Source organism: Podarcis tiliguerta, assembly GCF_965153285.1.
Source record: "Podarcis tiliguerta genome assembly, chromosome: 7".
NCBI lineage: Eukaryota > Metazoa > Chordata > Lepidosauria > Squamata > Lacertidae > Podarcis > Podarcis tiliguerta.
In genome coordinates this window covers 46,294,120-46,319,108 of record NC_139540.1, presented here as the reverse complement: position 1 = coordinate 46,319,108, position 24,989 = coordinate 46,294,120, and the positions used below count along the sequence as shown (strand labels likewise).

Sequence of the window (24,989 nt, the reverse complement as noted above, 5' to 3'; positions counted from 1 at the left end):
GATATTGCTGGCTGTTCTCTGGAAACATCAAGATCTGTCACTTTATTTAGGCACCAGATATACTTGTCAAAGTTGCGAAGAATGGTCTCTACTGTATAGATTTCTCAGCTCAGTAATAAGAATCCCCCATCTCTCAAATTGCTATGGGTATAAACATGGGTTTGATTACACATGGCATATGTTAGTGAAAGAAAATAAGTTTAAGCTAGTCTGGGCTACAACAAAATGAAAATTAAGGTACGAAAAGTCCATAGCTGCTATTTTCTAAAGATGGCTCCAAATAAGTATAGTCCTGAAAGAGATATAAATAGTACTTTAAAGTGCTTATGATATGTTTCTGAGTATTTCTTTCTGTATAATAGAGATCCTTTTTCTCTTGCTGTAGCAGAGGACATTTCTTTTACATTTTTCCTTTGCAATTACTACAAAACTTGAACTACTTTGATATATCATACAATTACCTTTTTTCATTGAAACAGTCACCAATTGTGAAGACTGAGTCAGTCAGTTTTGGCAGTGTTTCTTCAGGTGGGGAGAAGTTGGAAATTTCTATGAAGGAAGTGCCCATCGTTCATACTGAAACAAAAACCATTACATATGAGTCCTCAGAGGTGAGACATAACGTAACACAGACAGATACTATAAAGGTGCTAGTAGCGACATACCAAAGCCAATGCAATGTCTGTACAAAATCTAATTGAATCTGGACTAAGAGACCTCCAATATAATTTTGACCTAGTAACGTCCTAACTGGTGCTGTAAATCCCATTTTTGTTTTTTAAAAAATACCGTATTTTTCGCCCCATAGGACGCACCGGCCCATAGGACGCACCAAGTTTTTTTTGGGGGGGGGGGAATAAAGAAAAAAAAATTATTTTCCCCCCAGGCGCTTGTGGGGCCGGCAGCGGGGAGAAGAGCTCTTCTCCCCGCCGCCCACCTTCAGACCAGGTCCGGGGACAGTGGAAAGACACGCTGCGCCTCCCTGCTGTCCCCAGAGCTTGCGGGGCAGGCAGCGGGGAGAAGCACGCATCTCCCCACTGTCAGCCTCCAAACCACATCGGGAGACAGCGGGATGGCGGCGTTTCGCCTCCCCACTGTCCCCCGACCTTGTGGGGCTGGCGCTGGGGCTCTCCTGAAGCCTGGAGAGTGAGAGGGGTCGGTGCGCACTGACCCCTCTTGCTCTCCAGGCTTCAGCTAAAGCCTGCATTTGCCCCATAGGACGCACACACATTTCCCCTTCATTTTTGGAGGGGGAAAAGTGTGTCCTATAGGGCGAAAAATACGGTACTTTAGAATACACTTTAGATAATATTGGCATGTTTGTGCTAAAGAAATAAATATTTAAGAAAGGATACAGGTTAAACTTCATATTTCATATATTGTCAAGTTAGTTTCATATCAAGTTTTCAAAGGCTTATTCGAGGGATTTTTCCAATTTGCATAGAATGCATGCAACATATTCCTAATTATGACTCACAATCAAGCTAGCAGGAGTGAAAGATGAATGGTATGTTAATTATATTCAAATAATAAGGAAGCTGTTTGCCCTGTGATACATTGTTATTTGGTTTTCAGCGATAAGAAAATTGCCATTCCCTTTGTGTTTCGGTACTAAAAATTGTAGCCTTTTAAATCCCAGGTTAAATGAGTATTTTCCCACTGTACACTAATACATTCAGATGATTAACAATATTTTCATCACATTAGGGTAATAGTGGCTTGCTTGTTTTAGGCGGATCCTAGTGCTGACTCTGAACCAGGAGTTCTGATGAGCGCACAGACCATCACATCTGAAACTACCAGTACTACAACTACTACACATATCACTAAAGTAAGTTTCTCAGAACTCTGATTTCTCAAATATGTATTTGTTTTGGAAGACAAAACTTTGTGTTTGGTAATTATTTTTAATTATTTCAATAAAGTTTTTAATTAATTAATTCAGGAATGACTTAAATGACTCCTTGATCCTTGCCCATCCTGGCTGATAAAAGCAAGCCAGGAAGGGCTGGGCGATGGGCTCTGCGGGGTGGTGAATCTTCCCTCTGTGAGGGAGCCTTCCCAGACCCGCTGAAAGAGGCGGTCATTAAACCGCTTCTTAAAAAACATCTTTAGACCCGGCCAATTTGGCCAACTATCGCCCAGTCTCAAATCTACCATTCTTGGGCAAGGTGATTGAGTGCGTGGTTGCCGAACAACTCCAAGCACGCCTGGAGGATGCGGACCATTCCAATCGGGATTCAGGCCTCACCATGGGACTGAAACTGCCTTGGTCGCGCTGGTTGATGATCTCTGGCGGGCTAGGGACAAAGGTGAGAGCTGTTTCCTAGTTCTGCTGGATCTGTCAGCGGCCTTTGACACCATCGACCATAACATCCTTCTGGACCGTCTAGAGGGGCTGGGAGCTGGGAGCACTGTTATACGGTGGTTCCACTCCTTTCTCCTGGGCCGTGTCCAGAAAGTGGTGGTGGGGGGGATGAGTGTTCAGACCCCTGGGCTCTCACTTGTGGGATGCCTCAGGGTTCCGTCCTCTCCCCCATGCTTTTTAATATCTATATGAAGCCGCTGGGAGAGATCATCAGGGAGTTTGGACTGGGTGTTCATCAGTATGCAGATGACACCCAGCTCTACCTCTCCTTTAAATCAGAACCAGTGAAGGCGGTGAAGGTCCTGTGTGAGTGCCTGGAGGCGGTTGGAGGATGGATGGCGGCTAACAGATTGAGGTTGAATCCTGACAAGACAGAAGTACTGTTTTGGGGGGACAGGGAGTGGGTGTGAGGGATTCCCTGGTCCTGAATGGGGTAACTGTGCCCCTGAAGGACCAGGTGCGCATCCTGGGAGTCATTTTGGACTCACAGCTGTCCATGGAAGCGCAGGTTAACTCTGTGTCCAGGGCAGCTGTCTACCAGCTCCACCTGGTACGCAGGCTAAGACCCTACCTGCCCATGGACTGTCTCGCCAGAGTGGTGCATGCTCTAGTTATCTCCCGCTTGGACTACTGCAACACACTCTACGTGGGGCTACCTTTGAAGGTGACCTGGAAACTGCAATTAATCCAGAATGCGGCAGCTAGACTGGTGACTGGGAGTGGCCGCCGGGACCACATAACACCGGTTCTGAGAGATCTGCATTGTTCCCAGTATGTTTCCGAGCACGATTCAAAGTGTTAGTGCTGACCTTTAAAGCCCTAAACGGCCTTGGTCCTGTATACCTGAAGGAGCATCTCCACCCCCATCGTTCAGCCCGGACACTGAGATCCAGCGCCAAGGGCCTTCTGGCGGTTGCCTCATTGCGAGAAGTGAGGCTACAGGGAACCAGACAGAGGGCCTTCTCAGTAGTGGCACCCGCCCTGTGGAATGCCCTCCCATCAGATGTCAAAGAGATAAACAACTACCTGACATTCAGAAGACATCTTAAGGCATCTTCAGGGAAGTTTTTAATATGTAACACTGTGCTGTTTTTAACACTTAATTGGGAGCCGCCCAGAGTGACTGGGGAAATTCAGCCAGATGGGCAGGGTATAAATAAATTATTATTATTATTATTATTATTATTATTATTATTATTATTATTATTATTACTAGTGCCAGATCTGCTGCTGTGTTCATCTTACATGCATATTAACAAAGCAGTTGATTTAGGGATATTTACTAGAAACAGTTGTGCATCTCATATTTTATTGCAATGACCTTTCTTGGCTTAATTCTGAAGAATTCAGTAGTGACCAGTAATAACCATTATTATCTCGTATGCTTACAGGCACAAGCAACAGCCACACAGTTCATTTGTAATTATAATGTCTGTTTTTGTTTACACAAAATAGCTGACAAAGAATAAGATGTATTGTGGCTTTAAGTGCCAATACAGAAATGGAAAAGAAGCAGTGGTCCATTGTGAACAGTTACACAGAGTACCCTCCCCACTTTGCCTGGACCATATACTTTTTAATAGATTTTATTAGTTCAGTCAATTTGAGCTATTTATTTCTGTATAAAGGAACTAATAAATGCAACAGCAACAACAACGATGATGATGGAAAGAGTAATTGCTGTCCTGATCCAGGATGAACATTTAGCAGAAAAGCAAAACTGCTCCTTTATCTCAGGAACTGTTATGCAAAATTTGGTTGCAATATTAAGAGGTGTACAAAACTGCATCACAAACAAACAAGCAACATTACAAAATATATATTAGATACAGATTGTACAGAAATACATTTATAATTGATGTCAACCATTTTGAAACACTCAACATACATTTCTTTCAGCAAAACTCAAATAAGGATTCCCCCCTTATTTGAAGAGCAAAAAGTATGTTTTATTTGAAGTCTACATTTGTTCCTTCCCTTTAGACAGTGAAAGGAGGCATATCAGAAACAAGAATTGAAAAGCGAATAGTCATCACAGGAGATGCAGACATTGACCATGATCAGGTATGATCTATAAGCAACTAAAACTATCCGTAGGCTAATCTGCTGTTTTTAACTGTAAACCGAAAAAAGCAGTATTAGTACTGGCATGCCTTTAAATTAAACTGGATTATTAGTACTTAGATCAAAGATGAAATTCCTATTTGAATCACTTTTCCTCATTTGCAAATTGTGTAATTTATCATGAATCTCTCTTCACCTTGCTACTGATCATGCATGTTCCACCTCCTTCTTGTTTTTGCCCTTCTGTGGTTTCCTTGGGCTAGGCGCTGGCTCAGGCAATTAAAGAGGCCAAAGAGCAGCACCCTGACATGTCAGTGACCAAAGTAGTGGTACATAAAGAAACAGAAATCACACCTGAAGATGGGGAGGATTGATCACAGGTAAGAAGATGAGATTTTTCCCAGGCACTCGTGGGCTGGCATGTGTCAAAGATCATTTCTTCCTTCATAGTTCATCTCTAACCCTTTCTATTTATTCTCTCTGGCATTTGTGAAAACAGCGATTCTGAAAGTTATGTTTTGGGGGCAGAGCTTTCTCCCACTCTCCCTATTAATGCCAGTTAGAGAAATAGAAGAAACCCATTTGCTTCTGTCTGCTTGCTAGTTGCTATGCATTTTCTGCAATCCAGTATCTTGCTCTGTAATTTCCAAAGCTGAAAAGACTGTATGCATTTGGCTTGTGGGGGAAGGGAAGCATTTCATAAAATAATGTCATAAAAAGCCTGCAAAATAAATCAGCTGCATCTTACCGTATAGTGGTCAGAAACATTAATTTTAGACTTTTAGTGCAAAGCTGTTCAGGTATGGTTGGCATTTCGTTTAAATTATATCATTTTCTCGGTTTTACTGAGAAATAAGTGCTGGTATGAATGTCTTTGTCTCTGTTTGTGTTCGTCCCAAATAATTACATTATTTCTTGAAGGGAGACATTCATAGTTTTTCTAATTGCTGCAATTCAATAAAGGCATGCTGACAAATTCTGGCTAAATGGGCATCTTGAAAATGTGTCAGTTACTGAATGCATGTGCTAGAATATATTGTGCATACTAACATGCTATGCAAGAGCTCTTATTACTACATCATCTGTAGGTGGCTTTGAATGTTGTGTGCAAAAAAAAGGAGGGGGGAAAGACTTTTCTGCTTTTTTGAATCAACAGCATAATGTTCAAGCAACAAGTATTCACAAATAATGATATAAATTATGTTTTCATGTGGAGTATTAGGACAGTGCATCGTGTAGCCTTAGCAGATTTACAAACTGCTGGCTAGAAGTGTGGTAATGATAGAGGAGAGGAGACAAAGCTGTTCTGAGGTGAAAGGCAGGGCCAGTAGATCACTACCTGATAAAAACATCCTTGGTTAGGCCCATTTAGTAAAATGAGAGCTAAAGATAATTTTCTGTTCTGAACATTCAACAATTGTTTCAATTCAATATACCTTACTGAATCTGACCATTGGTCCACCTGGCCTAGTACTCATTGGCTTTCCTGAGATCTCAAACAGGATCTTTCCAGCCTATCTCCTTAGTTCTTTCAATAGGAGATACCAGGGATTGAATTTGAGTTCTTCTCCGTGCAGAGTATGTGATTTACTACTGTACTGTAGCTCCTTCCCTATTTTTAAACTCTTTAAATAATTGAGATGCAAATTTTATTTGCATATCTTTTTATTGATCTAAAATATCCAAGGGCTTTGGTTTGTCTACCGTCATCTAATCATTTTTAAAAAGATAGATCCCTGTCCTCATAAAGCTCAGAATCTTAAATTAATTCAAGAATAATTTAATGTATTCTGTATATTGTTCTAGAGAAAAAGCATATAAGCCTGAAACATTCCTCATACAAATTATAATCTCATTAACTGCAATTGGCTTTGAATCTGGTCTTAATTTTAGTGGCAATCATTGTAATACTTTTGTTTTATTTACTGCTTTAAATCAGTTGCTTCCAGATCTTAACTACACTCTCTCTACTGCAGGAATAAAGTAGCTTCCTTATGAATTCAGTCATACGTGGGAATACCAGAGCCTACAATCTTGGTTCTAATCCAGCAGGCTTGCATCTCTCCAGAGAAATTTTCAATGTGGAAGAATCAATCTTGATTGTTACTAAAGACACTGGCAGAAATATCGTCCCATTTACAGCAATCTGAATCAGCATTAGCAACCCAATATTTGCATGAAGCAATGAACAAATTACAAAAAACACCGCATTTTAATTTTCCTAAACTAAGTTTCCATCTATACCTGCACGTTCATCAACAATATAAAACAGTGATCTCATGCTACACATGAATCAGTTCATGCCTTCAGTTATTGAAAATCTAAACAAACCACAGTTTCTTAGGTGGCAAAACTTTTGTTTAGGGTAAGTGAAGATTGCCCTGAAATGCTAGAAGCTGTATAGGTACTGTGTATAATGTTTTATCACGTTAGATGTGCCAATAACACACACTGTTCAGTAAACAACTTGAATCATATAATTGTTTTCATCTGGTTTTATTACTCTTGTCCAATAAACAATGGCAAATCGCTAATCTTATTTAAATGCTTACAAAATGTGCTTTGTTTACCTGGTTTGAGACCTTTAATAGATAGTAATAATTTTAGCATTGTTCAGACTTTAAAATTAGAAATTCAGTCACCCTTCACAAACCCTCATTCTATAAATTACGTTGTGGTTATTTTAAAGAAAATGTGTGTTTTCCTTACCATTTCAGAAATATTAGTCTGATTTTTTGACATTTTTTGTATTGATTTCCCTTCTGTTCTCAGAGAAAAATGTTTATTTTCAGAGTCTGGTCAGCATTTCCTAGGTCGGAGTTAAGCCTTAAACTGTACAGAACACCTACTAAACATTATTTGGTATTGGTTATCACATTCACTTGAGGGATACTGTCTTCATTACACTGTCAGTCACATCACAACACATGGTGAATGTATGTTTCTGCATAGTGAAATAAAAGTGGTAAACGCACCAAAATTTGTATTTGTCTATGTCTAAAAAACATGTTTTCTGTATTCAAACATCAATACCATTTGTTTAATGTAACAGGCATTTTAATGTGCATTACAGAGACATTCTTCCAATTGACCACAATATGGTGTTTAGATGGGTACAAATAGAAGAGCAAGCCTAAAGAAATATTGTACAAATATATTCCTTCTGTACAATTTTTGCACATACAATAGGTGCCCTCTAATTTCTTGTGTGAAATTTAGCTCTGTAATGTGCTTCATGTTAGTGAAACGGGATAGTACAACCAACTAACTATTTTTGAGTATTAGCTTAAAAATATATATATTATATTTTCTATTCTAAAACTTTAGAGCACTATTTGTTTCAGCAAATAATCTGGACACAATCTAGCCATAGTTAAGCACTTCTAAGTTCCATTCCAATAAGAGAATTAAGTGTGTGTTTCATGTTCTCTTGCTAAAAGCTGTGGGACTTAAAACTACTTAATTTGGGCTGGGTCATGTCCTTTACTGTTTTGATTTAGCTTTCTATTCACAGTTCATTCATGGTATCCTTTCATTGAAGGAAAAATTGAAAGTCTATTTTTTAGCCTTTGAAATACATAAACGGCCATCTGTATGGCTATTTTTACTGATAAAGGCCAAATTCACAGATTTCCAACTGAATTGAGTGGTAGGAGCTTCTGTGAAGTAAAACTGACTCGTTGGCACAGATCAAAAGTTTAAAAAATATTTTTAAAGAGTATATATCAAGAGAAAATAATCTATAGATAAATTATATAAAAATTAAGAACCATTGTCCAGTAGTGTTTGCATGTGTGGAATCTCTGGCCAAATTTAGGTGCTCACTCCACCCCAGTGATCATCTATAGGAGTACGCAGGGCCACCATGGGCTTGTGACCCAGCTGGAATGCATGGTGGTTGATAGTATAAACTGGCACCTATGAGTGAGCTAATACATGGCCATCACAATTTCTGTGATGGCCAGGAGCAAGATAAATAATGGCTGCTGTATGTCTAGCTCACACTTGGTGTCACATTCTCTCAGCTGGGTCACAAATCTGCCACTGGCGCTGTACACATCCACAGGCTGGGATGGGTTTGCTAGCCATTTCACTGATGCCCAATATGCTGGGGACAGCTCCATCCTTGTGTCCCCTTTGTTCACTGCAGCTCCTACAAAGCTTTCAATTGGGATGAAGGTTTTGTCTTGTCTTCTTGGAACTATCTTCCATATTCTATCAATAGGCATATTTTAATAAGTGACTCCTATATCTGTAAATATCATGGAGAAATAGCTAATCTACTTAGCTAACCCAGTGAAAATCACGATCAGGTAATGCACAACAGTGAAAATTTTGCAAAATACATTCCCAGTTGAATAGGTAGCTTTCTGTATAAGAATGCAATTCTGATTGCATTGAACACAATGGGATTTACTTCTAAATGTGCATATGATTGTGCTGTAAAGTGTTTCTTTTACTCTAATAACACATGTAAGTTGGTGCACCTTCTACTATCCTACATAATTAATACAGACATTACTATGTTGTATTTCCACTCCTACCTGACTCACAGGAACTCTCTTGCTCCTATAATGTAGGAAGCCGCCCTCATCCAATCATTTTAAATTAATTTATTGTTGAAGATTTCCTATTTGCATATTTAACTTGTTCCTTCCAGCACAATCATCTTATGTTACATAGTGAACAAGCATAGATTGATTAGTTATGTGAGGCTTTAGATTATCTGTTTCTTTCCCTTGTCATATTGTGCTGTTTTGGAATAGAGTATCCAAGTATAATCTTACATTTCTATGAATGCCAAATCAGCTTTTTACCTGTGGCAGCTGTTGATGGGATAGGAGACCATGCTCCTTGTTAAGGCATCAAGCATTTAAAAATAGATTCTGAAACCAGATTTATTTTCCATTGTCACAATATTTGCTTTGTAAGCCTTTCATATTGATTTTAATGAAGAGTGGGTTATAAAACAGCCAAAAAAATAAATAAGTACTACTTGGTCAGTTTAACTGATACATCCCATGATAAAAATATCTTTCCTTGAACAGGTCCACTATTCCATTTGTAACAACACGTTCACATAGCTCAGTTTCAAACTTGCTATTAAAATGTGGGAAAAGTTATTTTTAAGTGGCTGAAAGGTGGATTCCCAGAACTAGGTCAGGTCATAGTGAAAAACAGCATCAGCTTCTTTCAGACAATCAAACAGTGGTTCATGTGACAATGTTGTACCTTCAGTTGCCACTACACCAGGCTTCCCCTACCTAGACTCCAGATGTTTTGGACTACAACTCCCATCAGGCGTAGTCACAATGTTGAATAACTGGGGGAAATGGTAACTGTAGTCCAAACACTTGGAGAGTACCAGGCTTGGGAAAGCTGCACTACACAAGCAATAGTATCTTCATCATTATTTTGAAGCACGGCATCAGAATCCACCCAAAGGATGCAATCCTAAGCACACAACTTAGGGGAGAAGCCCCACCGAACACCGTGGTGTTTACTTCTGAGTAAGCGTGCATAGGGTTGTTCTGTATTGTTCTGCACAGAATTTGTGCTTGGACAGTAACCTTCTGTCCAAGATTATTGCTACATTGCCTACATTTTAGCATGGCATATCAAAATAAGAACGCTATCAAAAGCTAATTCATTGATTTATAAGATTTCTCTACTTTAAAGGGGTACTCACTGCTAGAATAAGAATGAAGTGCACAATGATGGCTCAATGTTAGTGAACTTTGTGTGGGGGCACTTCCTGGGAAATAAATGTTTCTTTTTGATAGATTGTTTTTTGGGTTGACTGCCTAATCCTGTGCCAGATGAAATAAAAAGCTCTTGCCTGTTTCTAACAGCTGCCTTTTGTCTCAGTCTTTTCTTGTTTGTTGGTCTTCATCCAGCTCTTATGCATGTAGTGATCCATACAAACTAACTGTAACAAGACTAGCCTTGTTTGAAGGCATCATTCTTACACAGAACTATACAAGGGCAAATCTTCTAATTACAACAGGGATCATAATTTCTGAAGATGCAGCACTGTGGGTTGTCAGTTCTGCCTTATTATGATCAAGGGTCATGCCACATAGCCAGAGAGTAGTAAAATTGGAGTGTGTGTCAGCAAATACATACAGCATATGTACATGTCTACATATAGCCGCCAGGATCCACAGACCCCAGGTGAAAAGTACATTTGCATGCACATGGAAGAAAGGATAGCAAGTTCTTGTTTTCTTATAAAAATGCTATGTCCGATAGAAGGGTGCCCTAAAAGCAATTGGGTGAGATTTCTGGCATCCTGAAAGGCTACAGCCAGAATGGGGGGACTGAAATGCAACATGTTGCATTTTGAATTCCGAATCAACATGTTCCAGTCTGAGACTTGCAGGTGTAGGGCAGTATATAAATTCAATAAATAAAATAAAATACTCCTAGAAACAAATTAACAGTCATGTTTCTAAACGCTGAGACTATGAAAGAAACTAAGCTGAAGTAATATAAGCATTTTAAAATGTGCATTTATATGTTGAAGGTCAGCTTTAAAAACTGAGCCTTAGCTGTCTTCATGAAGAAATCATTTAATAAACTGGATAATTGTGATCAACCCAAAACTGCATATTTGAACTGGTCACATTTTTCTGGGTTTGGGCCTTTTTAAGCCAAGTCCTTTTATGTTTTCTTCCAGTTTTTATCCCATCCTTCCTCTGGCCATAGACACTGTCTTTATCCTTTGTCCATGTTCCCAAACCCTCCTGCTTCTACTGCCAGTTCAGCAGTTTCCTGCTCCACCAATTCTCCATTTCTGCATATAACTGATCCTTTAGATCACAACTAATTTTCTTGTAAGGGCTGTATTTGCAATCTTCTGCCTCTCCTGCCCCACCTTCTGTCAGGATTCCTGTCTCTACTCATATTTATATTAAAATAGCCATAAATGTCTTGGATGAGTTCACTGATTGCCACAAAATAAAATAAAAAATTCTGGTTATTCCAAAATGGAAGGGTATAGTTATTACATTGCAGCATGAGAACATATCTTCTAACATTCCTCAGATGAAAATAGGGACATTTCTCACTCCCCGCCGCCTGACCCTTAACAGCTCCCCATTTTTGTCCCCTCACCACAGCATTCCATATCAGAAGAAGGGAAAATGCTATCACCACTACTGGAGAGTGGATTCCATATCAGAAGAAGGGAAAATGCTACCACCACTACACCAATGGGACACAGCACACACACCCTCCACCGTTCTGAGAAAACCGCTTAATCCTGATTTTATAAATTTTAGAAGGGGGCAAGATTAGACGCTGCCACACAAAGCATTTTTTTTTTAAAAAAATCAAGACTTCAATCTCCACTCCACTATAACTTTCTTCCCACCCAGTGCAGCCCTGCCCACTGCCTGCCACTCAGAGCTGGCGTATCATGCAGGTCTGGGTCCACTCTCTAGCAGCTATGAAATGCCCAATGAAGGAGGCCAGCAGTAACAGCCACAGAGAGGCAATTGGATGCTCCCTCGCCACCCCCATTGTCGTAACTCGGGACAAGTGCCAGCTCATCCTACTCCCCGAGCTCAGCAACAGCAACACTAGCAGAGAAAAAAGGAACATTCTGGGATCAAATCAAAATCCAGAATGGCTTTCATTATTCTGAGACTGCCCCTGGAAAATCGGGACATTTGGAGGGTATGTGAGAGAATCATAACTTGAAACAGAAGTCCACAATCCAGTGCCTTTTATTTAGCATGTATACTGCACGTTCTCTGCTTTGGAAGCAGTATATAATAATTATTAAATAATAAAACAAGGTCCATGTACTTAAGAAAGCCAATGTAGTGAAATGCTTATAATTGTTAGACTAGGTTCCAGGAGACTCAAGGCAGCATTTCACAATGTGTGGGGTGGTGCCTGGCTCTCTAATAATTTATTCTTATGCATTTTATTATTTTTTGCAACAAGCCCCACTGTGTTCAGTGTGGTTTCATTACAGGTTCATAGAATTGTACACAATCTACATAGACCCCAGCTACTTCAACTTCATTCAGAAAGCAACAAAACATGGACTCCAACCTTTTATTGTGTCCAAAACACAAGGCAAGTTGATAATTCATAAGGTGTTTTTCATGATATTCGATACTGTACATGAATTACATTTCAAACAGCTGTAATGCTTTCTCAATGTGTGCAATAGCCCTATGTTCAAGAGACAACAGGAAACAAAATAAGTACAGTGGAGGAAAACCTGTATTTTAAAATAAAATCCCACTTAAAAATTAGCATACAGTCCTATTAAAGCAAGTGTGGCCAGATGAGAATCTGAATGCTCAGCCAATCCTTCTACCACCTTTCTATTCTACACTGAGCTTTAGCTCAGTTGGTAACGCATGAATACTCTTAACCTCAGGGTCAAGGATTCAAGCACCACACTGGGAAAGAGAGTCCTGCATTGCAGGGGGTTGCATGATCATGGTCCCTTCCAACTCTACAATTATATGATTCTACGATTAAACATACAACCCCTAACATACAACAATCTCATACAAACCCTAAACAGGACCAGTTCTGCACTAGGGTAAACCTCAATCACTATTCTGGGGAAAGGTCTTCACAAAATTCACCTGTTTCAGCTTTAAATAGCAAAACAAAGTCTATGGCTTTGCTTCCAAATCATTTCACAGCAAAAAAAAATTCAAAGAGCTTTTGAAAATACGTAGCAATCAGGCCTTTTCTGAGATGGCTCACTGCTTGTGGAATTCTCTCCCCAGAGAGGCTCACCTTCATTACATTATCTTTAGGTGCCAGTTGAAAATGTTTCTCTAGAACCAGGCCTTTGGGTAAATAAACCATCTACGGTTTTTAAACACATTTGTGGAAGTTGGGGTTACTGATGTGTTGTTGTTGTTAGTTACATATTTAGTATTCTCATTTAGTATTTTTATGTTGTGAACCAACCTGTGGTCTTTAGATAAAAGGCGGTATACAAATTTAATAAATATACATAAATTTAAAAACCAGTAAATGTCAGGGACCTTCTGCATGCACAGCATATGCTCTGCCACCGAACTCTAGCCAGTTAATAGGGGGCCAACTTAAAATATGGATAGATTCAGCCCCAGGAAGGAGGAAATAACCACTAGACGATTTTGGACGTGAAGGATTAGGATTACTATCTTGAAAGAACGCACAAGGTCAGATGTTTGAGGTATTGTTGCTCAAGGGCCTCACAAAACCTGGATCGCGCACTAGTGGCTCAGCAGCCTTAAAGCTTTCATTCACATACTAATTTGCACCCAAGGAAAAAGGACATGTAAGGGCTGCTGAATACCTGGTTGCAGCAAGCAATTGTTGTTGTTGGAATACCACACTACCACACTTACTATTTTCAGTAAGTCTAGTTAGGTCCTCCCAACCAGGAAACTCGTGCTTTTTATCTTTTTAATACTGTATTCGCAGCACACGAACACATATATACAAGGCTCTCTTTCTCTTGGGGAGCGGGAGAAAAACGAGCATATTCACCGGAAAGAAAAGGAGACAAGTCTGAGCAGCCCAAACCTCCGCGAAGGGGCGCGAAGTGCGCGCGGCCCGCTCTGCCCCCTCAGATTTAACGGTAGATGCAGGCGAAGCGGGGAGACACAAAGACCCGGATAGCACAGCCGTGGATTTGTGTTGGGGAGGATTTCGACTGCAGTAGCCGCGAGAGACTCGGGGCTTTCAGCCCGCGGCTTTTGTTACGCTTCCCTCAGCGAAGGGAAAAGCGGGCACTGCCGCCCTCCCACGTAACCGCTCGCTCTGACATCACACCGGAGAGCAATGGCGCGCGCGCGCGCGCTCACACGCCCATGCAGACAAGACGCTTCTCTCTGGAGAGAATGGGAGCGAGAGACGCGCACGCGCGCACGCACTTTAATATGGTTCCCGAGGCCGCTTCAACTCTCGGCGCGGCCCCGTCCATGGCGACGCGCGGCGTCGGCCCTCCTGTGTGCATGAGCCCGCCGAGGCCGCCTCAGAATGGCTGGTCGGGCTCCCCGTTCTGCCCCCTCCAGGCCACCTGCGCGAATGAGCGGCCTCCCTCCTCATCGGAGCACCCGCCCCCTCCTCTCTCTCGCTCTCTCCCTGCGGGGGGCGCGCCCTGCTCGCACCGCGCATGCACGTTCCCGCCTCCGGCGCGCCTCCTCTGGCCGCCGCGCGCGCGCACTGAATGCTCGTGCAGGAAGCGGCGGTAACGGTCAGAGACGCGCGCCATTTCCCCTTACATCCCATCCCCCCCCAATCCCCCCCAAAATATCCCTTTACTCGGAGCGGAGCGCTGCTGCGGCCGCGGCCACCCCCCTCCTCCTCCCCTCCCCTCCCCATATTCTGTCCCTTCGCCGAGCGTGGCAGGTAAGCGCGAGGGGCATCTGCGCGCGCACTCGAGCCTAGGCTGGCGGAACCGGGCGAGCGGGAGGAGGGGGAGGGGAGGTGCACTGGGGAGGCTCCGCCGCGCGCCGCCCTTTTGCAGCAGCTGCTCCCGCGCGCGCCGCCCGGCTCGGGCCTGCTAGGCTGCCTCGCGCCACTCGGGGCAGTCCCGACAGGAAAGGGCCGCCTTCTCGGCCGCTCTCCGGTGGGAAGCGGTTGCTTTCGGCGCCCGAGATTGCCGCAGCGCCCCCACCCCGCCTTCCGTCCTCCGCCGCCCCCATTCGGCGAGGGAGCGCGAGCGCGAGCGGTGGCTGCGGGGCCAGCAGCGCCTTGCGCGCGGGCCTTGCTGGGCTCCGCCTCTTCGGTGGCGGGCGGAATAGGACGGGGGAGCTGCGCGTGTGAGGCGAGGGTGCGCTCCACTCCGCTGCAGCCCCGTCTTAGCGGGGGCACAGGCATCGTCCCCGAACGGGCACTAGCACGCATGCACCGAGTATGCACCGTGCACGTCTGCTCCATGGTTACTCGCGCGCTGCTCGCTTGCTTGCCGGAGGAGGAGTTGTGTTCCAGTACGTGCACGCCGCGAATGCACGCTCTTGCTCGCCTATAGAGGAAAAAATCGCCATCGGTTCAGTACGAAACAAATAGGAATCGGGACTGACTCATAATGGTTGTCGCGGTGTTGATTTCCGAGTAAGAGTGTTTATTATGCTTTCGCCCTCTTTAATTCAAATCTGATTTAGGGCGCGCGGGTGGGGTGGGGGATTGTTTGAGGATGTATTCACGAAACTAGTCTATGGTGCTTATTGCGATGGTAGTAAACCATGTTCTTTAAATAAACATTGCTGCAGTTAGGGTTTATCTCAATTTTAGTTTCCTTTAAAAGCGCAAAAAGTGTACGTCATCACATTTTATTTAAAAAGTTATGTGAGTAAATTTAAAGTGGTATCTTTGATAACAAAAATACTTAGTACATCAAAAAGTAGTTTGTCCAAGGTCCCTAGAAGGTGATCTTAAACTCCTATATCCCTAGATATAGGAGTTTAAGATCACCTTCAGACGAAGCTACTGAACTGGATGCAAGCAGACAGTTATGGGATTGCTTTATTAGTCTTGCTTTAGTTCCATTAGATTGAATATATTTGCTTACTCTGAGAAGGCTGAGTGGCTACTGAAGGGTAGGAGTAGGCATTTCAGTAAATAAACAAAATGAAATCTGTTTACGTGGGGAAAATCTTAATTGATTGCAACAGGATTCCCACATGCAGGTTTTTGGGTATAAAAAATGTCATACTGTATTTCTTAAATCTAGCAAGCTTAACAATAGTTACGCTCAGATGGTTCCTCTCCCAATATATTCAAGAAATTTGATGGGTGGGTTGCAGAGCCACCTGTACTAGTCCTGCCTCCTGCTCTGATTTGTCACATGGATATGCCAAGCCATCTGCCCAAGAACCCTGTCTCATGTGGGCTGAACAGATAGAGGTGTTGTCTGAATTCCCTAAAATGAAAAGTATATGAAAATGTAACACTCAGAAACTCAAAGAGTTTCCAGTAACAGTTCAGTCATCAGAACAAGAATGTTTTTGAAGGCATGCTGAATGTTAATAATGAAGGAAGCAGATGCATCTCATCAGGGTGGACATTCCGTTAGTGGGGAGCAACCCACCCCCTGCTTATCCTCTCCTAGGGTTGTCTTGTTAATAGTAATAATTAAAGGTGCTGGTACTAGCGCACAAAGCCTTAAATGGCTTTGGACCAAAGTATTTAAAGAAGCACCTCCTGCAATATCAACCATTGTGGGCTTGACAATGGCAGGTGGTGCCACCTTCTTGGCATGGCCCATGACAAGACTTTTTTCACACACAAGTCTAAACTACTTGCTTTTGTGAAGCTAAACCAGGCTTCCTCAACCTCAGCCCTCCAGATGTTTTGAGACTACAGTTCCCATCATTCCTGACCACTATACTACCCTGAACATGCCTGATCCTGATAAGGATCATGGGAGTTGTAGGCCAAAAACATCTGAAGGGCTGAGGTTGAGGAAGCCTGAGCAAAACATCACCTGCATTTGGAAGGGAAATAAAAGCCAGCAAGCGTACAGGACATGTATTAGGCAAGACACACATCAGACGTAACACCTTTGCTAATGACTGTGAGCAACCAGAGTCGGATACAAATGAATTACTTGCTTGGATTTTGTGAAACAGAAAAAGTGGAACAAATGAAAATAAAAACCAGAAACCCGAGAGGCGACGATTTATGCTTTAAGAGATAAAAACATCTGTATATTTCCCTTCATTTCTTGGTCTTCTTACTGCTTAAAAATAAAGTCAAAGGATAAACAACAAAATCAAAATTCCATACAGTTGCTGCTGTATCAGATTTTACAGTGGAATATTTCATATACTTGCAAAAATAATTTGCTTAATAAAAGTTATCCATAGCTGGAACAATTTGAAATCCCCCCCCCCTTTGAATCATATGTACATGAGCTACATTCCTGTTCTCTACACACACACACACGTATGTGTGCAGTTCCTGCTCTTCCCCAAATCTCCACCATACAAGTTACTAGTGTTTTTATAAATATCCTGCAGGCCTATAGGGGAGTATGCTGATGTTCATGTTAAAGGCATAGAAGGGCCTAGTCTACAACTATACTACCCTGAACATGCCTGATCTCTGATATCAGAACCTCAGCAGGGGAAATGGCCTATCTTGGAAATTGTGGCCTAAATTGTGAGAGAGTAGGATTATATGGAACTATAGGATCTGTTGTGCATTTTGTCCTTGCAAGTATGCAAAGATTCTGCTTTCAGTAATAAGTTGTGTTGATTTTAATGTAGAAATACTATACTAGCAATAAAGACATGGAAGCCAGTGTGGTGTAAATCACAGAGTCAGATCTGGGTTCAAATCCCTACTCAGCAATGAAGCTCACCAGTCCTCTCAGCCTCCTCTAACTCATCATAAAAGGGACAACCTGGTAGACCATTCTGAACTCTTTAAAGGAAAAATGGGATAATAGAAAAATAATACTCTTTTAAAAGATACCTCATCGTTTTCTCTTTCAGGTTCAGGGCCCTCAGGATAAAGGTTAACCTACCGTCAACATTTTGTTCAGATATTAAGAAAAAAATCCTTCATTGTTCATGGTACAGTCTTAATATTTCTTTTTTGCATTTCCTTAATTTTCTGCTTCAGTAAATTATTTTAGTCATTAGGTAATTGCCTATACAGTCTTACCTTGGTTTTCAAACAACCTAGTTCTCGAACATTTTGGTTCCTGAACAATCAAAACCCGGAAGTGACTTTTCCGGTTTTCGAACGTTATTTTGGAAGCCGAATGTTTAACGGGGCACCGTTTGGCTGCAGGAGCTTCCTGCAGCCAATCAGAAGCACACTTTGGAAGTCGAACACTTTGGAAGTCGATTGGACTTCCAGAACAAATTCCGTTCGACTTCCAAGGTATGACTGTATAAGTTTGCCAGTGAAATGATGGGGCATATTTGCGAAGAGGACCATTTGGGAAGAGGGCCATTTCCTCTTTGCCTCTCCTCTCCCTCACTTCATACCTTTTGTCTTCCTCTCCCATTCTCAGCACTTTCTACTCCTCCTGCTTCAGCTCTTGCCCTTCAAACTCAGATTTGTTGTTGCTGCCTTCCGAACATAGTTGGAAGGAAGGATTTATATGTTTGGCCGCACTGCTGAGCAATGTGTTGGGATGCAACCTTTCATTATCCCAGATGATGTTCAATCTAGACCAGTGGACAACTTGCAGGCAAGCCGGAAATCCTAAAGTATTTATGACTGTGGTCACAGTTCACTTGCCCACTTTCTTAGAGAAGAATGGCACTGTTGTTGTTGCTTTCCTGTGATGCTTACACAATAATAGGTAGATCAACTTTGTGTCTACAGTGGTACCTCAGGTTAAGTACTTCATTCGTTCTGGGGGTCCGTTCTTAACCTGAAGCTGTTCTTAACCTGAAGCACCACTTTAGCTAATGGGGCCTCCTGCTGCTAGCATGCCGCTGGAGCACGATTTCTGTTCTTCTCCTGAAGCAAAGTTCTTAACCCGAGGTACTGTTTCTAGGTTAGCGGAGTCTGTAACCTGAAGCATATGTAACCTGAAGCGTATGTAACCCGAGGTACCACTGTATTGAGATTTTTAAAGGTTATTAATTGCTTGAAATGTTGTTGAGCAAATCTGAGTTATAAAGTTCAGATCTAATACTACGTTTCTCAAAATGTCTTTTGTTTTGTCAGAGTAGCTTACAAATAAATCTTTTCATAATTTTTCTGCAGGAGTTTTTCCTCAGTATGTCTGAAACCATTAAATATAATGACGACGATCACAAAACTGTATTTCTGAAAACATTAAATGAGCAGCGATTGGAAGGAGAATTCTGTGACATCGCTATTGTTGTTGAAGACGTGAAATTCAGGGCCCACAGGTGTGTGCTTGCCGCTTGTAGTACCTATTTTAAAAAGCTTTTCAAAAAACTGGAAGTTGACAGCTCATCAGTAATAGAGATTGATTTCCTTCGGTCAGATATATTTGAGGAAGTGCTGAATTATATGTACACAGCCAAGATTTCAGTTAAAAAAGAAGACGTTAATTTAATGATGTCGTCTGGTCAGATTCTTGGGATTAGATTTTTGGACAAACTCTGTTCTCAGAAACGTGATGTTTCTAGTCCGGAAGACAATTCGCAATCAAAAAATAAGTACTGTCTTAAAATAAACAGATCAATGGGTGAATCTAATGATAACCAAGACGATGAGGTTGAAGAAATTGGAGATCATGATGATAGCCCATCAGATATGACAATGGAAGGAACCCCCCCCAGTCAAGAAGATGGCAAGTCACCAACTGCAACTTTGCGAGTTCAGGAAGCAATTCTGAAAGAGCTGGGCAGTGAAGAGGTTCGAAAAGTGAACTGCTACGGTCAGGAAGTAGAGTCCATAGACACTGCCGAAACAAAAGAACTAGGGTCTCAAACTCCTCAAGCTCTAGCATTTAACGATGGCATCAGTGAAGTCAAGGATGAACAGACGCCAGCATGGACAACAGCAGCTGGCGACATGAAATTTGAATATTTGCTTTACGGTCACAGAGAGCAGATTGCATGTCAGGCATGTGGCAAAACATTTTCAGACGAAGCACGATTGAGAAAACATGAAAAACTTCATACTGCGGATAGACCCTTTGTTTGTGAAATGTGCACTAAAGGCTTTACCACCCAAGCCCATTTGAAAGAGCATCTAAAGATCCACACAGGCTATAAGCCATATAGCTGTGAAGTATGTGGGAAGTCTTTCATTCGTGCTCCAGACCTAAAGAAGCATGAGAGGGTTCACAGTAACGAACGGCCGTTTGCCTGCCACATGTGCGACAAAGCTTTCAAGCACAAGTCTCACCTGAAAGACCACGAAAGAAGACACAGAGGGGAAAAGCCTTTTGTCTGTGGTTCTTGTACTAAAGCATTTGCCAAAGCATCTGATTTAAAGAGACATGAAAACAATATGCACAGCGAAAGGAAACAAGTAACCACAACTAGTGCTCTCCAAAGTGAAACAGAACAATTACAGGCAGCAGCTATGGCTGCAGAGGCAGAACAACAGCTGGAAACTATAGCTTGTAGTTAAAAGCAGAAGAATCCACAAGTTGAAAAATGTTTGGTCTGATAACTCACCATTGGAGAAAGTATTTTTAAAGGGATTTTGAGAGTAGAAATATAGTTTGAAATTTGCAGCAAAGAACTACCCTATCAGTGTCGTTAAACATGGGAGAAGGCTTTGATTTAGGCAACAGTCCAGGCATAAATAAAAAACAGAGTCAGACTCTAGCCAGTATTTTACTCCTCTTAAAACTCTGAGTTTCATTGCATGTCTAGTAAACTCTACGCATGTGGAATGGAAGGCCTTACACTCCAGTGCACAGGGAAATTACACTAAAATATTTCAATTTAAACTATTTATGTTCCATTGATTTCAGTTGCTTTGGCATCCCAATCATAAGTATGCTTCCTGTGATCAAGGGAATCTCTAAATACCTTAGAGATTGTCCATTCAGGATGGTGACAAGTGACAGGAAAAGCTGCTGAACCAAAATGTATGCCCATTAGGGCTTCACTGGATTGCAGCTGTTAATGTGGAAGTAAGCCTCGTGGATTTCAGTGGAAATTTGTTCCATGTAAGTATGTCACTCCAAGTCTTTTGGTTCCATCGGCCTGAAGATTGGGCTATTAATGAGTATTTGAACAGTTTAAATAAATAATGTCTGGTACAACAGTTTTTTTTTACTTTGAAATTATGAATTACAATGAATGCAAAAAATCATTTTAAAATAAGAAATGTATTGTTGTCCCTCTAACCAAAACTCATGAAGGTATGACTTTAGTCTTTATATAATAGCTCTTTGCAGTTGTCTGTTAATCCACTGTGATGGTCACTACAAGTTTTTAATGTAGCTGTGTGGGCATCTGAACACTGGGAATTATCTTGTTTCTTCAGCTGGTGAGTTGGTGTATCCCAAGGTCATTAGAACCACTCTCTATCTTGCAGATGTTTTTCCTCCCTGGCCCGACTTACCTATGTGCCTGCATTTTGCTTTGCTATTCCTGTCTTCAGCTTAAGACAAAAATAACAGTTGTCTTTGTCTTATTTTAGGAGGCCTTTAATTGTATTCTGTTAGGGAGCCTAGCCCTAAGAAAATGGAAATGGCAGGGAACAGCTGTTGCACTGCTGCTTACAGTTGGAAAGGTGCAAATACCACTTGACAAACTCAGGTTCCTTCACCGGGGTTTTCTGGTCTCCATGGCCATTGTCCAAGAATGCACAGATCCACCATCATGCTTTTCCATCAGCATGATTTATTCCAGTGCAGAGTTAAAAGGAGCCAAGGCATATTGTTACAGGGAAGAAAAGAAGTAGAGAAAAGCAGTAGAGGAAGGCAGTGTCGCTCTGCTACAGTCAGCTGTAGTAAATCCTTGCTTTCTTTCAAGGTTTTTTACTGTTCTTAAATGATTGATAATTAGGTATAGCTTGAAGATCTGAAGCAAATGGTTCAGAACATCAGGCAGTTGGGTTGAAGCTTACTATAGGATAGCTGTAAAGACTCTACAACCTAGTTTTCAGTAGACTATGCCTCTTCACACTGGGTTGCAGTTCACAGTGATGCTCTTCTATACAAATTGCTTCAGTGGAAAATTAGACACCAAGAAGAAAGATTATAGCCTAGTCTTCTCCAGAAGATTGTAGTTTTCCTTATGGGGAGCATTCATTTGAGCTTGACCTGCAGTCTGTAAAGTGTATAGCCCAACACTTTGGTAAGAACTAGGCCTACTTGAGCAGCCTTTTCATGAAACCTGGAGGAACTGGGATGATGGGAATGTGATTAGGAAAGGATAGAGATAATGACAACACGTATCAATATTCCTTAAGGGATTTAGAGTTACACAGCTGCATTTTGTTATGATTTCATACCATATTCCCTGCTCAGTAACTAAGAATTCCACTAGTCTTGCAGTGCAATCCTATGTGTGTTTACTCCGAAAATCCACTGAATTCAGTGGAGATCACCCCCTAGCTAGTGTGTATAGATTTGTAGCCTTTGGCTGCGTTACAGTTAGCTGTGATATTTAGTGTTTGAGATTTACATCCCAATCCTAAGCATTTCTGTTTGGAAAGCGATCTAAGTTCAGCTAGGCTTAATGTTCAGTTAGGCTTATTTGCTATGAAGTGTGCTTCGGTTTGCAGCTTAGTGTCAGAGCTTAGGTTCAGTTACGCCGCTTTAAAAAATCATCAGCTTTTTGGAACAGGTCTTGTCTATCTCTTCCAGAGATGTCTAGCGTGAGATGCTTTCAGGGAATTGATAGGAAATGTATGATCTTGGGATCATTTTGAGTATAAGAAAATTTTAAGCTTGTGAAGTGATTTCAATACTTCCTTAGCCTGCCTGCCCTGAATTAATGAACCAGTTTTATTCGAAATACAAACTTAGCATTCAGATATGCTTTAAGATGTCTCAGTGATTACAATTGCATTTGTAATGAACTGTTGGATGGGATTTCCATTCAGTAAGAGAAGGCTGAAGTCCGTTCAAGTCTTTAAAGAAATTTCCCCACACATTTTTAACATACTTCTATTATCAAGGTTAAATTTTAATTAACATTGGACAAAAAATGTTTATAACATTGGGTTAGAATTAGTTATTAGAATATGTATTTATAAATTATTGTGTGTCAAATCACCTATTGCATTTCTAAATAGTAATTAAGACTAACATTTTTAAGTATTAGAATAAAATTGCATCTAACTATTGATCTTTGTTACAATGTTGTGAATCATTCAATGAATAGACAAGTTTAAGTTAAATTTAAAATGCCAACCGTTTGAAAATTGTCCTGTAAATAAAACACAAATATTTTAGAATACATGGTGTAATGTGTCTATACATTTTACAGCATTCTTATTTTATTTTACTTTTCAATATATTGGTTTTAGAATGTCTGATATGCAACTTCAGTGAATTTATATAACCTAAAAGCAATTTGCTTATAAGATTCTTGGTTTATAAGTCAGAGAGAGATGACTATAAGGATCCAATTTATGTGCTTAACAAGTAGTGAATGATGACTGGAGCACCTGCCTTAGTATTTGAAATGAATTACTGTGGGTGACATAAACAGATTAACATGACTTTAGTACTGAAACTATCATGCATATTGTTAAGTAACACACTCACTAGACATGTACCCGCCAACAATTTGCCAGCTATGCCTCATAATTATATAACAAAATGCAAATAAATAGCATATCATCTTACCATATAATAGAACTGTAAAGCTCTCTTCACACAGCAGTTGTCTGGCTGCCAGTAGACATTCATGGCAACTCCAGTATGACACCAGCAGGCAGGCAAGCTGTGCAGGTTGCAGGCATCACAGGTGAGCCCTTTAAGAGGAGTGGAAGGTGCTTGGCAAACTTCTGAAGCACCCTACTCTGTTAAACATCACTGAAGCAGTGTTGAACGGCAGGGATTGCTTCAGAGAGCAGTCTGCTCAACCCTTCTCTGAGGTCCCTCACATGCTCCTAAAGGGGATGATGGGGTATTTTGGGGTGAACTGTAAGGAGGAGTGGAGGTTTGAGCGAGCTGTGAGGGGATAGGCAAGGCAAGGGTATGGGTGAAATGTAAAATGTCTTCGGTTATGTGTAAAGGGAGGAAGGGTTGGCCAGGTGAAGGGGTGTTGATGGCTAGGCAGGTGTGCTGGTCCCGAGGGTTAACCGTGCAGCGAGGTCCAAGTTCAGTCCGAGGTCGAGGGTGCGGTATGGAGGCTGTCCATCAAAGCTGAAGCGGGGTCCAAGGCAAGGAGTCTGGTGAGGTCAGGAACTCTGGCAGGAGAGCAGGACAGGGTGCAGGCAGGAACAGGCTACCAACAGTGTTGCTCCCGCAACCTGGGACTGGGGCTGGCTGGCTTTTATCTGCCCCGAGGCATAGGGCGGCCCGGTCCACAGGTGACTCGCCTCTCCTGGCCTGGAGGCGAGCACTCCTCCTGTGGGAACTTCGTTCCCTCCGCCTCTCTTCCCTGAGCCTCTGCAGCTCAGGAGAGGCTGGAGGGTTATCGGACCCAGAGGCAAGCTCAGCCTCCTCTGACGGGGCTGAGAGTGGAGCACCTGCAGGCAATGGGTCCTCCATCACCTCAGGAGCCAGAGCAGACTCAGCTGGTGCCTGCACCTGAGGATCCAGCACAGGTTAGGACCCTTCAGGCTCAAGCCCCAGCCCCGGCTCAGCTGGTTCTGGAGGCAGGGACTCCTGTGCAGGCTGGGATTCCTCAGGTTCAGCCTCTGAGTCCAAATCCCAGGCCATCACACTGGGGTTGGCAAGCAGGTAGCAGCCCCTTGTATGCATGTATTTGTAGAAAGACTAATAATGATATACATACAATCCAACGTGTACATTTCTGTTAAAAGCGTGTCTCCTTTTAAACATGCTAATGCAAGCATGAGATCTACTAGTATTCATATTTATTTGTTCAAAACACCAGGAGACATTCTAGCTTTAGGGTTTTGAGAATGTTTAGCCTCAATACGATAATGACTTATGTCACATTCCCACTGATACACTATAATTATTACAGTTTTGATTGCTTTCTCATGGACC

At 41.8% G+C, this 24,989-nt stretch overlaps 2 protein-coding genes and 1 long non-coding RNA gene across 54 annotated transcripts in view; 2 read left to right on the top strand and 1 right to left on the bottom strand.

The window, feature by feature from the left end:
- The window catches only part of EPB41L3 (erythrocyte membrane protein band 4.1 like 3), a 129,373-nt gene extending 119,090 nt beyond the window's left edge, over positions 1-10,283 (top strand). For 44 of the 50 annotated variants that reach the window (XM_083450071.1, XM_083450084.1, XM_083450075.1 and 41 more), the window contains 5 exons: positions 480-611; positions 1,733-1,831; positions 4,352-4,432; positions 4,696-4,812; positions 6,409-10,283. In XM_083450071.1, coding sequence (XP_083306197.1) covers positions 480-611; positions 1,733-1,831; positions 4,352-4,432; positions 4,696-4,806 — 423 coding nt within the window. In that variant the 3' untranslated portion in view covers positions 4,807-4,812; positions 6,409-10,283. The remainder of the gene's footprint in view (positions 1-479; positions 612-1,732; positions 1,832-4,351; positions 4,433-4,695; positions 4,813-6,408) is intronic. The other 6 variants (XM_083450086.1, XM_083450087.1, XM_083450061.1 and 3 more) reach the window with 1 other exon arrangement.
- The window catches only part of LOC310681995, a 44,547-nt gene extending 30,548 nt beyond the window's left edge, over positions 1-13,999 (bottom strand). For both annotated transcript variants that reach the window (XR_014513705.1, XR_014513706.1), the window contains exons 1-2: positions 13,889-13,999; positions 462-576 (exon numbers count right to left, since the gene is read on the bottom strand). This is a non-coding gene — a long non-coding RNA (uncharacterized lncRNA). The remainder of the gene's footprint in view (positions 1-461; positions 577-13,888) is intronic.
- A 268-nt stretch (positions 14,000-14,267) lies between these two features.
- Positions 14,268-23,262, top strand: ZBTB14 (zinc finger and BTB domain containing 14). 2 transcript variants are annotated; one of them, XM_083450182.1, is made up of 3 exons: positions 14,268-15,514; positions 17,899-17,979; positions 19,130-23,262. In XM_083450182.1, the coding sequence occupies exons 2-3, from the start codon at positions 17,977-17,979 to the stop codon at positions 20,471-20,473; spliced, it is 1,347 nt and encodes a 448-aa protein (XP_083306308.1). In that variant the 5' UTR covers positions 14,268-15,514; positions 17,899-17,976; the 3' UTR covers positions 20,474-23,262. The 2 variants fall into 2 exon arrangements, with proteins under 2 accessions (XP_083306308.1, XP_083306309.1); XM_083450183.1 differs by having other exon boundaries at positions 14,546-14,809.
- The last annotated feature ends 1,727 nt before the right edge of the window (positions 23,263-24,989 follow it).